The sequence below is a fragment of the Meleagris gallopavo genome, chromosome 6 (genome assembly GCF_905368555.1).
Source record: "Meleagris gallopavo chromosome 6, MGAL_WU_HG_1.1, whole genome shotgun sequence".
Classification (NCBI taxonomy): Eukaryota; Metazoa; Chordata; class Aves; order Galliformes; family Phasianidae; genus Meleagris; species Meleagris gallopavo.
The window spans coordinates 31,200,929-31,215,292 of NC_139409.1; the positions used below are offsets into that span (position 1 = coordinate 31,200,929).

Genomic DNA, 14,364 nt, shown 5'->3' on the forward strand with positions numbered 1-14,364 from the left:
CAATTTACTTTCTATGAAAAGGAAAGCTCTGCTTTTTGAGCCTCATACTGAGAAAAGCACCTACAAGTCCTCAGGAGATCTCTTTTTAGGGTCAATGCCGAGCTGCAGAATTACTAGCTCCAGCCATAATGTCCAGTGGCCAGTGGCAGCACGTTTCATTAGCAGTCACGTGCTTTTGTAAGGAGTGGCAGCAGGTGATTCATTTCCAATGCAAGTGTCTGCTCAAGCAGATTTTGAGAAATCAGGCCAGGAAGTGACACTGAAACACATTACCATGGAAATGTTCACTAGGGAGGAAGGAAGCAAAAACAATGAAACTTGCCAGTCTGCTCAAGGAAGTTACTGGTGGTTAAGTATGCGCAAACTAAGAGGTGTCTGCACAAGGATATTTCCATGTTTTCAAGGGAAGACATCAAACAGACATCTTTTATCCACTTAACAGACACAAGCCAACATAAGATAGTTTTAAGCTGACTTGTGTTAATTAGAAGAGACAGAAACAGGTCTGGACACTAACAGTTTTGAGGCCGTGCAGCAATTAATGTAAAGGCTTCAAACACTGATATTGAAACTGGCTGCAAGTGGGAGACATTTAGGATTGAATACCTGCCTTGATCTTCCATTATTCATTTCCATGAATAATGAAGAATGAAAGTGATGAGAATCTGGAGATGAGCCAGCAGTGTGCGCTTGAAGCCCAGAAGGCCAACTATATCATGGGCTGCATTAAAAAAGGCCAGCAGGGAGAGGGAGGCGATTGTCCCCATCTACTCAGCTCATGTGGGGCCCCATCTGGAGTACTGCATCCAGGCCTGGGGCTGCCAGTACAGGAAGGACGTTGGAGCTCCTGGAATGGGTCCAGAGGAGGGCCACTAAGATGATCAGGAGCATCTCTCCTATGACAAAAGGTTGAGGGAACTGAGCTTGTTTAATTTGGAGAAGGCTCTTGGAAGACCTTGTTGTGGCCTTGCATTACTTGAAGGGAGCATATAAACAGGAGAGGGAACAGCTGTTTACATGCCTGATAGTGATAGTGATAGGACAAGGAGGAATGGTTTTAAACTTGAGAGGAGGAAGTTTTTCACTCAGAGGGTGGTGATGCACTGGAAAAGGTTGCCTAAGGAGGCTGTGGATGCGCCATCCCTGGAGGCATTCAAGGCCAGGCTGGATATGGTTCTGGGCAGCCTGGTCTGGTGGTTGATGACCCTGCTTATGGCAGGTGGGTTGAAACTAGATGATCTTTGAGGTCCTTTTCAACCCAGGCCATTCTGTGGTGATTCTGTGATGATGTTCTTCAGATATGTAGCACAGCCAAAACTCACAGCATATAGCTTTGTCCTGACTGACTGGGGAGCCAGCAGTGAGAACAGAGCATAGGAAATGTATGTGGTGAGTGTGTTCTGTGTTAAGATATGTCTGTCATTTGCTGAATCTCTGGAGCTGAGACATGATGTGCATCTGTTACATATTGGAAGATTCTTTTGCATTGGCACTGTATTAGAACATCTTTATGTAGAATGGACAGAGGGAGAAAAAGTTTTGTTTGTGTGACAAACTGCCTTTGGCACTGTACAAGATTTGGGTGTCTTATCTAAGTAGAGTGGGACAGACAATTGACACATGTACTTCACAGCCTCAACCTCAAAAATGAGTAATTCACATCACCTGTGAGTAATTAGCCATATAGAATGGCTTAGGTTGAAAAGAACCTTGAAGATTTTGTTGTACTAAGGGACGTGGTTTAGTGGGATAGGCGGATGGTTGGACTGGGTCATCTTGGAGGTCTTTTCCAACCTTAGAACCTGGCGATTCTATGATGCTATGATCATCTAGTTTTTACCCCCCTGCTGTGGTGTCAGGTTTTCCACCCTCTAGATCAGGCTGCCAAAGGCCCTATCCAACCTTGAACGCCTCCTGGGACAGTGCAGCCATAACCTGTCTTGGCAGCATCTTTTGATGCTGTTGCTCCTTCACAGAACGCCACCAGATTGATCAGGCACATTCCATATTTTGGAAACTGTGCAGAAAATTGCTTGCCTTTGGTTAATGCACAACAATCTACTAATACAATATGTGGCAGACCCAGAAAGGTTACACGCTTTAATTAGGGGATTGTTGTGCACTCTCTGACTAAGACAGATGGGAGCTCCCCTTGATACAATATGGGGAGAAGTAGTGCAAGAGATAATTAATTATGGGAGATTCATGGGATTTGCTAGCCAAGAGGAAACAAAATCTAGGATGGAGGCCAGAAGAATTGAGGGAAATGGGAAGATGAAAATAATAATTCTGAATAGTTTTTTACAATCCCACCCCTAGGGAAAGCCAGCATGGTCTCCTGATAATAAGAGAGAGATACTGTAAGTGGAAGGCATTTGTGAAAAAATTCCTTGGAAGGTTAATGGTTTACTCTCTACCACTCTAGAAAAACTGATAACTAGCTGGGGCAAGATAAAAGGGGATTATCTCCCCAAAATGCAACTTAGTTTGAAAGGAAACAAACAAAGCAAACAGTAGTTGTGTGCTCTTACTATACTTCTGTGAAATTCCTCAGTCATTATATTAAGAAAAGAAATCATTGAGCACCACCAGATGTCAGCATTGCAGAATGGTTATTTCTGCCCAATACAGAAGAGGTCTTTGCATCCTATGAATATTATATATTAGAATTTTTTTTTTTTTTGATAGCATAATCTGTCATATATTTTCTAGTCATTAATATTAGGATAGAGTGTAAGACCAAAATTGTCTGCAAAGGAGAATTTCTTAAAAGTTGTTTTTTGTCTTATATCTTCAGAATTTCTTAAAATGCTTTCATGAGGGCAGCATCAACAACTGTACTAATGGTATATAATGCCTCATAGCAGTCACAGTGTTGTTTCAGGCTGCAGGCAGCCCAGCTAGAGAGTGCTCACTTAAATCCAGACTGTACATTGGAATGTCAGGAGCTGTTCAGAGCTCTCTGTTGCTGTATGCTAGGCTTTATTTAAACCCTCATGCTGGCTGCAAAAGGGTCTGCTGGCTTCAGTTCTGTGGAGGAAATGCAGAAAAGTAAGTGTGAAGTTATTTTGGGCTTCCATTTAGGGAAGAAAAAAAAAGGACAGCTGGTGAAGCAAATTCTTTTGAAGGTGTCCAGCAACATAAGCCAAATCACCGTTGAAAGGGTGAAAGTCTTCCCCGTTTCCTGTTGCAAGAATACAAGTTCTGAACAGATTTTTTGTCTCTTTGAAATCAACCAACCAGCCTCATTTATATTGTACATTAAGACCCATCTCATGTTTTGTTGGGATGTTATACAGTTTTCAGTGGTGTCCCGAGAAACATTTCCTGCTGCAAACAACAGCTTTCTCACTCTCCTGCTGGCACAGCTGCCACCAGCCCCTTGGCAAAGCACCAGGAACCAGGGACAGGCTTCACAAACAGCAAGTTACTGGATCCTGCTTAGTGGAGGTCAGTTCACACAGTCAGTCGGACTGTGTCAATCTGGAGTAGCCACAAAGCCATTTTGCTGCATTTCTCCATCTGTTTCTGTGAGCTGCTGTCCTTGAAGCTCTTGAAGAAGGCAACAGGAAGACACCAACTTTAAGCATTGGAGATTTTGCCTGTGAGATGAGTTTGGCCACTGTTTAGAGGTGATCTGTTTTATTGTCAGGTTTATCTCTACAGCTTTTGTGTACCAGAATGAAGAAAAAAGTGTCCAGTAGTGGATCTTTTAGTCCCATGAAAGGAAACTGAGGAGTGTCATGCTGACAGCCGCAGAAAAGTGACAGACAGACATGTCCAGTGTAACTCAGTGTATCGCCCGTGCTGAAATTCAGATCATGGTGTCAGTGTTGATGTGCATGGGAGACGGGACACAGTTTACCCTTCCGTAGAGAATATCCTCTGGCAATAGGGCTCACCTCTCTTGCTGTAAAAGCTTTCTCATCTCTGCCACGACTGTGTTTTAAAGTAGCTGTAACTTTCTAAACATCTTCCTATGAAGAATTTGTGATTATTTGATGATTTTCCCACGATTTAAAAAAAAAATGGTAGAAAAGGTAGGCTAGGATCTTTGTGGTTACCTGAAAAATCATCTAGTGACATCTGTAACAATAATATGGAAGGCAGTTTGCATGAAGATGCACAAAGTGGTTCTAACTTTAAAATGTAGATTAGATGACGGCCACAGAACTTTGCTTCTTTTACAATAATGGTAAGTGAAGATACAGGGATAGGTGATGTTTCTTGCGTGCCTCAAAATTCTTTTTCCATAATAGTTTATTATGAACCATCTGGTCTCATTAAGGTTTTATCAAAGACCATCTGGCTGTTGCATTGTTCAGACTACTCAGCAGCAGAACTTGATCATAAACTAACCAAATGGAATGGCTATCAAATTTTTTGCAAGAGCCCTAAACATTTATGCAGGTCCTACATACACACAGTACTTTTAAAAGCACATTATTCTACATTAATCCTAAGAAAGACATGAAAAAATCAAATCTGAAATGATTTTATCGTTAATTAATTTTATTCATCTTAAAAATATTTCTGAGTTTCTTTTCTTTCCTTTTTTTTTTTTTAATCTGGTTTTTGAGCAGCTGGAACATGAGCTATACTGTCGAATGACTTTGTTAAAGTAAGAAATACTAGGATTTCTTCTAAAAATGTTGCACATAGAGGAGGATAGATTTCATTGAGCTTCAAAAAAATGAAGCTTTTTACCTTTGCACATAGATCTTTCAGAGCACAAGCACTCTCAGATCCAACTGTGAGAGCAAATTATTTGGGTGGAATTTTCCAAAGAACCTGCAGAAGTTGGCAATTTCTCACAAGGCAGCAGGCCGGATGGTGTTTGTATTACAATGGACACTACTGGAGCACAGCCGTAGTCAAACCTTGCAAAATGTTCTAACAAAATGTTGCTAACATTAATATTTCATTGAATAACACCAGATGGATGTTTTCATCTATTGCAACATTTGTAGCTATAGCTTCATTATGATTTAAAACAAATTTTGTGTCTCTCTTTTAGTTTTTGTGGCTCCTTTGTTGTATTTCCCAATTATTACGCAATTCCTTAACCTTCCTTCTCATTATACGTTAACTGTCAGCTCAGTCTCTCTTTCAGAACTGAATTATGACTAGCATTCCTTTTGCAGGGCAAATTGAAAAGAGTCTCTCTAGACGAATAAAGTAAATGCATTTTTTGTATCTACAGAGCTGGAAATGGAGAAATTGGTTTTGAGAGCTTTGAAGCAGGCCATAGCTCACATAAGAAGTGGATGCGCTGAGGAGATGACTGCAAATGGCAAAAAAAAAACAGAGGGTTTTGAGGAGCTGTGAGGTTGTGTTGCCACAATGGGTGAGATGGGATGCCTGAGGTTTTTCAGTGTCTCTGCAGCAGGAACTGCCAGTGGCCATCTTCATCATCTGCTGCAGGAAGGCACGTGGCAAGGTGGGACTAAACGTAAAAACAGACCCCACTTTATACAGCTCTGATCATTCAGACACTGTGGTAGGAACATGCTTAGTTTCTCCACTCTAATAAAGCAGGGTGAGAAAAGCACACTTCTTGTCAAAACAAGGAGTAAGAGCTGGCAAGCAGCTCAAAAATGCGTGGGCTGCTAAGTGCGGATATTTATGCTATTTGTTATATAACAATTACATTGTAGACCAGGTATTAATTGCACTGCAAAAAAAGTCAGCTATGAAATAGTGTTGGTCTGTTGTCACACTATTAAAAATACAATTTTCTGTGCTCTGTCACAGGAAAAACTGGTGTCTTTGCTCCTTGTACTGCCCTTGTATGTCTGAATGACACACTGATTTGGGTGAGAAGCTTCTGAAAGGGATGATGCAGGTGACCTTGGCTGGATGACTTTCTTATTCCCAGATCCACTTTCTTAGCAACTGAGAGACAAAGATGTGCTTCCCTTCTACAGAATTGGTTGTAGTCAGCCTGAGCCTTTTTGGGTTTTACTTGGTTTTTGTGTGGATAGCTGCAGTCCAGCTTCATCAGTACAAATATACTACAGTGTGAGCAATGCAACTTGAAAGAGAGAAGGAGGACCAGCTGTGTCCTGAGAGGAAGTGGTAGTGCAAAAGGAAGCAATGAGCAACCAGTACTGTGAACACATGAACTGCATTCTTTCAGCAAGGACCTCACGACTGCACACTTCAGTACTGAGAATATTATCTCAACAATATATATTCTTTCCCCTCATCCCTTCTCCCATCATTTCAAAGTCATTCCTGTTGGTATCTATATTGGTATCTATTGGAGCCAGTGTTAGAGAACAAAGCATTCATATGAGCAGTTTTCTGAAACTTTGTGACTAGATAAAATACAATGGAGCTCCTACCATGGCCTTTCATGCAATGTAGCACCTCTTTTCCAATTTCTGATATCCACAGAAAGTAAGAATATAATATCCATGAGTTAAGGATGAGCTAGGCTTGCAATCTCTTAGTACCTAGAGAACTCAGAAGAAATCAAGTTTGCCCTCACTGACCTAATGCAGTGCTCTTTTTCAGACAAACTTCTCAGCATAAGTTTTTCCCACAAAAGGACTTAAGAATTTGGTGCACTATTTTTGAACTTTATAAGAAAACTGATTTTCTCATCCCAAATACCTGTTCAGCTATTATGTAATTGTTTTCACAAGATTGGATTCAGTGACCAAAATGCAAGCAACAAACAACTAATACAAGTAGGATGATCTCTTGACTTCACTCCATCTTCAGTTTGACAACGGCAGAGGTGATAACAAACAGTAAACAAAACAGTAAATCTTTCAGTTATTGGACTTGATAAATCTACAAGATCTTCCTTGCTCTAGGCAACAATCAGTGCATTTCAGACATACTCTTACAAAATCTCAGAAGGAAAAGATTTTTCAAGGCTTGTACTGCAATAACTCAGAGTGGTTTTACTGCAGCCTTTATCATTAGCGAAAAGTTTGTAATTTAGGAATTACAGTTCATTAAAGAAATTCTTCATAAAGAAAAGCAATGTTAAATATGCAAAACAAAACAAAAAATCCACATATTTTCTAATTCTGACATTTGATCTTGTTAAACAGAAACTGACTATCAGCTCAAACAAAATCCTTAAGGAGAGATAGTACCCTAATAGAGAAAGCCAAGTAATTCCCTAAGTCAATGAAATTAGAAGCAGGAACTGCAGCTGATGCATTTGTATGTGACGTCTTAGCTTCCAGCAATTTATTATTGTTCCAAGAGCCTACAAAAATACACAATGAATCTAAAGACTCAAGTTCTCAGTTAAATTAAGATTCTGCTATATCCCACTCAGTAGAGGAACTCTGATTTGTCTCAGATGAAGTTTTACACACAGTAATTATTTCCTTTGGAGCAGAGTAAGCGAAGATAGAAATTCATAACTACACAGTAGAACTTGGTATCTGGCTAGTTTTAATATCCTTAAAAACCTGGACTGACCCTACCAGTTTCTATGTATCTTGCACTAGAGGTGGGAGAAGGGGGTCTAAGTTAAATATCAACAAATTGAGCATGGAAAGCAATGTATCCAAGAAATGTAATGGAGGCATTGTAAAAAAAAAAGAAAGAAAGAAGCAGCCAATATGTGACAGTTGCTGTGCAGAGCAAACTTTGCTCAGCTGTCATTGTTTTTCCTCACGCTATGGTGCTTTACATCATTTTGCAGTAAGCACTGACTTTTAAGTAGAGATTACTGTAAATGAACAGCCAGCTGAGGTGAAACACCAATTGGATGCAGGGTCTGCATAAACCACATTCACCTTACACTTCTGTGGGGTAGAACAGCACTCCAGGAAGCACTGACCAGAAAGAGGGAACTTGGCAACCGTGAGGAATTCACCCATATCCATTTCTCTGAGAGAAGTTTCTATTGCCTGAGGTCTTCATGATCAAGAGCATAAGTAATAGTGTTCCCTTGCCATCTTCCTCTCCCTTTTATAATTATGGGGAAAAAAAAAATCACTAATTCTGTAAAGTTTTTTTTTTTCTTCTCCCCCCTTGACTTGCTCTAAATGCCAGCTGTTTCAGGTACAATTAAAGGAGATTAGATCTCTGAAATTAATTGGCAATGAAGTGACTGCACTGATATCATGACTAAGTCCTAAATTAGAAACTCGAAACACAATCAAAATGGATGGATTTCACACAGCAGAAGGTGATTGTTGTATTCTATGAAAGCTGCATTTCCTGTGGCCTTTCTCCTTTTTCTGCTCCATAACACAGCTGAGGATGTTTTGTGAGGTAACAGACTCACTGATCCAATTTTCCCAACTCCTCCTGAAACATCCATGTTTCCTCCTACCAAACCTTTTTTACATGTTGAAACTGGAAAGCACCATAGAACTGCAGGCTGGAATAAGAGCTTCATCAAGTACCACATTTATTTTATTTCCACCTTCTTCAAGACCCTAATCCATCTGTACTGCATCTTATACACACACGGTGGGCCTGTCAGATGCCAGAGACTAGCAGAGTTCTACTACACCACCATTCTCCGAGGGAGAAAACATCACATTGATAGTTTCCTTCCAGCTATTTATTTTAAATAGTAAACAATGTTTCCTTGTTTTAAAAGTTGTTTTCTGGAGAATATGCAGTTTGTGATCTGCACTTTCATGCTAATACACAACATTTGTGTTGCACATCTGTCTACTAAAAATTGTTTACAACTTAGTGCTGTAATTGAATTTTTCTTGCTCCACTCTCTGGTATAACAGCCATGCAACTGTACCATGCGTGCAGGTAACTGGCAAACAACTGGAAAACTGCTAAAGATAACTACTAGGCAGTTTGTAAGCGTGATAAATAAGACTTCCAGCAGATGGAATTGCTTTTGTACTTGTCATTTTAGAAGGTGTAAAAACCACAGCTGAAAAACAGTAAAAAAATACAGCAGCCAGCCTGGGTTCAGCTGTCACTAACAGCCTTTGAAGAAAGATGCTTACAACTCCTGGGAAGAAGTGAGGGTGCTCTGTGGTCTTTTTCAAGTATGATTTATTAAGATCCAACTAAATTGGTTACAGAGACAGAAATGTAAATGAAATTGTGCAGCAAGGTGCTCCAACGTTACAAATTTTTGCATTAAGTAAAGCAGAAAACAGGAACTATGCTGACTACAGAAAATTTTCTCAAAAATCTGAAAGCTGGTGGTCACCCAACACAGAAGATAACTTTCTTCATCCCAAAATCATTAACACTCTATCAAAACATACAACAAAGTCAGTATTTAGCAGCACTGCATATGTAATACCTCATACATGTGGCATGTTTTTCCAGTACTGGAATAAGTAAAACACTCAACAAAAATACAGTTCTCAGGAATATCAAATATTTTCACCATCACCCCAGACGTGTGGAGGTGAAAGAGCTCAGCATTTCTAGTGGATCAATCTCCAAAACTTTCCCATAAGTTGTAATACAGTTTTGTTTTATACAGCAGTAACACCTAATTGACGACTTGTATATATATGAAGAAGAATCACTTAAAATATTTTTTTAACATACAGCAACTATTTATGTGGGAAATTTCTCTTATTGCTTTCAAAAACTACAGCAAGAACAGCATCAAAGAACTGAGCAGCACAATACTGTGTTTGGTGGTAAGTTACAGCACTTACTAAGTTTTAATAGATAAGCCAGGTAAGATTTGCAAGTCCTTATCAACTTCAGCTGCTGGACTGAGTTGCGCCCCTCAGTAGCTAGAAGATAGAAAAGATGAGTTTATTTATAGTATGCAAAATCCACGAATGAAAACATACCTAATCTAAAGAGCCTTCCATTTTAGTATCATTCCTTTGAATAGCACCATCCCACTCCAGCTCATGCAAGCTGTACTCAGTTATGTGAAGAAGGTGGATTTCACCCTTCACTGTTACATAGGTGTGGCAGTCCAGGTTTTGCATTCCTCTTCAGCATGCCCCCACTTCCTATGAGTCACACACAAAATCTGAACAAAACAAAATTTTCAGCTCTGAAAAGCTGATCATCCAGAGACATAACAGAACAGATTTACACAAAAGCAGATGCAAGCACATTAACGAATAAGACCTTTAGATTTGAGGGGACCTAAAAGCAGTGTAAACAGCTGAGGGAAATTGAAGGGCAGATACTTCATTTTTTTATTTAAGAACAGCCCTAGCCCCAAAGCTGCCCCTGGTTGTATATTCCTTTGTGTTCCTTTCTGTCCAGTGACCTCTTCTCAACAGCCTGAAACTCTTGCAGGGACACTAAGCAGTAAGCTGCCAAATAATAAGGTGACAGTGTCTGCAACCACCACCTCCTCCAGGGGCCAGGTCTTAAAAGACATCAGAAGCCTGCTTCAGATCCTTCAAAGGAGTACAAGTTACATATAAATGTAGATTATCCAAGCTCTGTATGAAGAACCTAAGTACTTGACTGGATCTGTACTTCAAAGGCACCCAAAAAAATAGATTAATGCAGGCAAATTAATACAAAGCATGTATCAGAGAATAAAGATTAAGAAAGGAAGGCAATGATGAATGGCACACACTACATCCACTCTGTCTATATAGCACTTTGTACTACCAAGGGTAGTGTCCTAAACAAGTTAAACTGTTGCTTTTTAACACCAAACTTTGCACAAAACCTGATTCTAAGTGTCAAACCTGTAAATCTGGAAGTACAGCTGTAGGTTTCTGTCTCTCTAAACACTATTTCCCTGGGACCTTTTCTCCCTTTGCTGTGGAATTTGAAAACTGAGTCAGTGTTGTAACATTCAAAGGCATGAGCTGTTCCATTACCTTGATGTAAATTTGTGGTTATTTTTTTGCTCTGTGAAGGGGTGCACAGAGAAGGGGAGAACTAGATGATTGGTGCTCAAACTGTCCCCCCACATAATCTTAAGCAATGCTTACAAAGTCATCAAGTAAGAGTGCTAAAACAGGAGGCAAGTGTCCTCAGGAAATTTTAAGATTGATGCACGGAGCAGAACAGATTGGGAATCACTGCCGTGCAGTAAAGAAGTCAGTCACCTAATACTTCATTTCTACCACTGAGGGTAGAAACGTCCGTTACTAAATACAACAGATCTCCTAGTGCATCACTGAAAGAAAATGGAAGTTATTTGGGGAAAACCAAATTTCATATTTCACCAAGAATAACTCTAGAGTATGTTAAAGTTTGTGAATGATTAATATATTTTTATACAGAAATACACAGAAATAACATCAAGACAATTTCTTTCCACTTAATATATAGTTGACAGAAGCTTAGCAATTAAACCCAACTCTTTCATACAAACATAGGCAGGGACAACTATACTGCAGCTGGAAACACTGACCAGAGGATCATTCACCATTTGTTACACCAGATAAAAGCCTAGCATAATCTTGGGCATTATTTTACTGAAGAAAATAGTGAAATTCTGATGTTTGCCTTCTTGATATGGGAATTTTGCTAAGATTTTCTATAAGGCACTTCCCAGCTCACTGCTCCTTGTCTTTAACTAAGTGTCTTTTAGACATTTCAGACTGTAAGATACAGGAAAACAATGCCAGTTGGATTTCTCAAGAAATTGTGACTCAAACATCAAAATGAGATTAGTTTTGTTTAACACCCACAGACTTTAATGCATTACAGTTCTTTAACTTTGTCCCTAGTCCCTTTATTTGAATGCTATTAACTATTAGTTCATATGACAAAGTATGGGGAAATCCACTCCATACACAGAAAATGCAAAACCAGCAATCAGATCAGACAATAATCACAACAGCTGCCAAATATGACAATGAGAAGTTCAATGCATCCATCACAAATGCTACTCCTTTTCTTAAAAGCATTTTTCCACTTCTTTCTCTTACCCTCCGTTGTTAAATGCATGTAATTATTAGTTATAAATGGTAACTGCAAACAACAAGGATAATTACAAATATCCACTCATTTCTGTGTCAAGTTTTGATAATACAAGAATAAAACAAGAAAGATTCCAGTCATGAAGAGATCTTCATTTTCCTCAAAAAGCCAAACAGCTCCCAAAGGTTAAGATTCCCTTCTGAATGAAAGCCCAGATTTTGTTTTCATGCTGACTTGAAACATGCCTTGTTGCAAGCTGCTGGAGTGCTAGCTGAGTTTTTAAAAGACATATTAACTATAAGAAAATATACTAACATTTTTGGCGATAAATTATAGAAATGGTAGTGAGCCCAGAGTTCCTGGGCAAAGTGAATAATAGTGAGAAAACATTTATCTGCCTGGGACACAATGAAGCTTCAAGGTAGCAGAAAGCAAAATTTAAATATACATCTAAACTGATGTCACAGATTTGGTTTAAAATGGAAGTTTTCATAGTATTTACTTCATGTTACAAGTATTATATTGATCAATTTTAACGGGTTTTCTTCAGAACAAAGCAGCACACAGTAAGCTGTAAGCTTTTCTAAGCTACTTGTCCTGAGTCACTCTTATGCATGCATTGTCCATATGTTCCAGTCATAATTCACGTTAACAATGTTTATCATAGACAGGGTTTATTTTTTTGAAATGGTATTTAAGAAAAGAGAGTGGTGGTGGACATTGATCTACACCTGAAATCCGTGTTGATGCCAGAGAGTCACACATACACAGAAGAGATTTGAAGAATCATGAGTCAGGCTTGAACTGCAGATAGGTAGGAATGCAAATTATTCTGTTAATGAGCATAGCGTTGTGAATTCATGGAAAAAAAAGATACTGCCCATCGCTATAGTCTTGACTCAAAGCAAGACTTCTGCTACATTTTTTTCCTGTTATATTATAATCAGTGACTTAGTGCTTCCGCAAATCTATCCAAATGTATAAAATTAAAGGAAAGAGATGCAACTGATTTAGTGCAAGACACTTGAATGTTTATCTGAATATAACAAACAAACAGAGGAAGATCAAAGATTCCATACATTTCTCCATAAGGCAGATGGTCATTTTTTAAATATAAGATCTTAAATATGTCGTTTATTTCTTAAGAGGTAGAAAATATCAAAATACTAAGAAAGAATTTCCAGCTTAAAACAATCAGTTAGTTTGCTTACTTTTTAAAAAGTTTTACTGTTGCAGTTTTTAGGTTAATAAAAACAAACAAAGCTATGGAAGCACAGGATTTCGTGCTCTGTATACATATTAGTTCCTGCAAAAAGAGAGAGCTGCTTCATTTAGACAGTGCTCAAATGTTATATACAAAAGATCTCCTCGTGCCCTGTTGGCGACTATAAATCTGAAGATTCTCAGTGGAAAATTTTGGCGACTCCTGACTTTCTAGAACTACTTTTAGCCAGGTACAGCTTATATTTATGACCTGATTCACTGATGTAACTGCAGAACTCCCCCTTCCAATAATGCTAATAAGAAAGCTAATAGAAAGAAAAGCTTATTTAAGTCTTTTCCACAAGCAGCAAAAGATTGTACTCAGATTTCAGCACTGGCTGATAATCTGTTTTAGCAATTTAGACCAGTCCATAGACAGCTGAATTACTCACTGAACTGTGGAAGCCTACTTACAGTATGAGTCGTAAGGCTTAACGCTCGTTTCTCAGCACAGCTAGGAGATGCTGATGCTACTGTCTTCAATGCAACTCGATAAGGCATAAATTAACTCTTAACTGACATTATTACACATTGGAAAAGTAGTGTAAAAGCTCCTCTTTTCCCTCTACTTGTTCACATTCGGTGCTATTTATTAAATATTTTATAAAAAGAAGTTAGGGTATTTGTACATTCAAACAATCATTGAAACAGAGTAGAGAAAACAAATGAATTATCAGATTTTAAATTAAGCACAATTCTGAAGATATGCACACTTGCACACATACACACTCTGCACACATATATTATATGTGTGTATATATATATATATATATACTTTTTAAAAATCAGATCCAGGAATACAGCATGGAACATCTTCACTTGGCTCCTCTTTCACCAGAGGACAGGATTGTCCAGTTTGGAAAAACCCGGTTCTTTTCTAAGGTCCATGTAGGTTCCATTGCTCACCCAGGAGTCATCTTTGGATTTCCTATCAAAGATTAAACAGTTCTTTTTTAAACATAAAGCTTATCTTTTCTATGTATTAGCTGTATGATGCAATGTAGCATGCACTACATACAGATACCTAATCCAGTCCATAAACCAGATGCAATGAAGATCAGTACAACATTCAAACAAGGCGGTATAGCTTGGTGAACTTAATTGGTATGTTTGGGTCTTGGGGAAATACAAAACACCACCTGTTTCGCTCTCCTGTCAGTCCTTAGCACTGAAAACTACACTCCAGGTTTACTTCATGGTCTCAAATGCCATCAGGCAGCTTTGCATAAGCTTCTGTAAGAATATGCCTTTTTAAAATCTGAACAGTCATTGTCTCTGTCCTGA

The 14,364-nt window shown here is 38.8% G+C and overlaps 1 protein-coding gene across 8 annotated transcripts in view; it reads right to left on the minus strand.

Moving 5' to 3' along the window:
• Positions 1-11,138: 11,138 nt before the first annotated feature.
• The window catches only part of OSBPL3 (oxysterol binding protein like 3), an 88,989-nt gene continuing 85,763 nt past the window's right edge, over positions 11,139-14,364 (minus strand). For all 8 annotated transcript variants that reach the window (XM_010712786.4, XM_010712779.4, XM_010712785.4 and 5 more), the window contains one exon: positions 11,139-14,008. In XM_010712786.4, the coding sequence (XP_010711088.2) occupies positions 13,912-14,008 (97 nt within the window). In that variant the 3' untranslated portion in view covers positions 11,139-13,911. The remainder of the gene's footprint in view (positions 14,009-14,364) is intronic.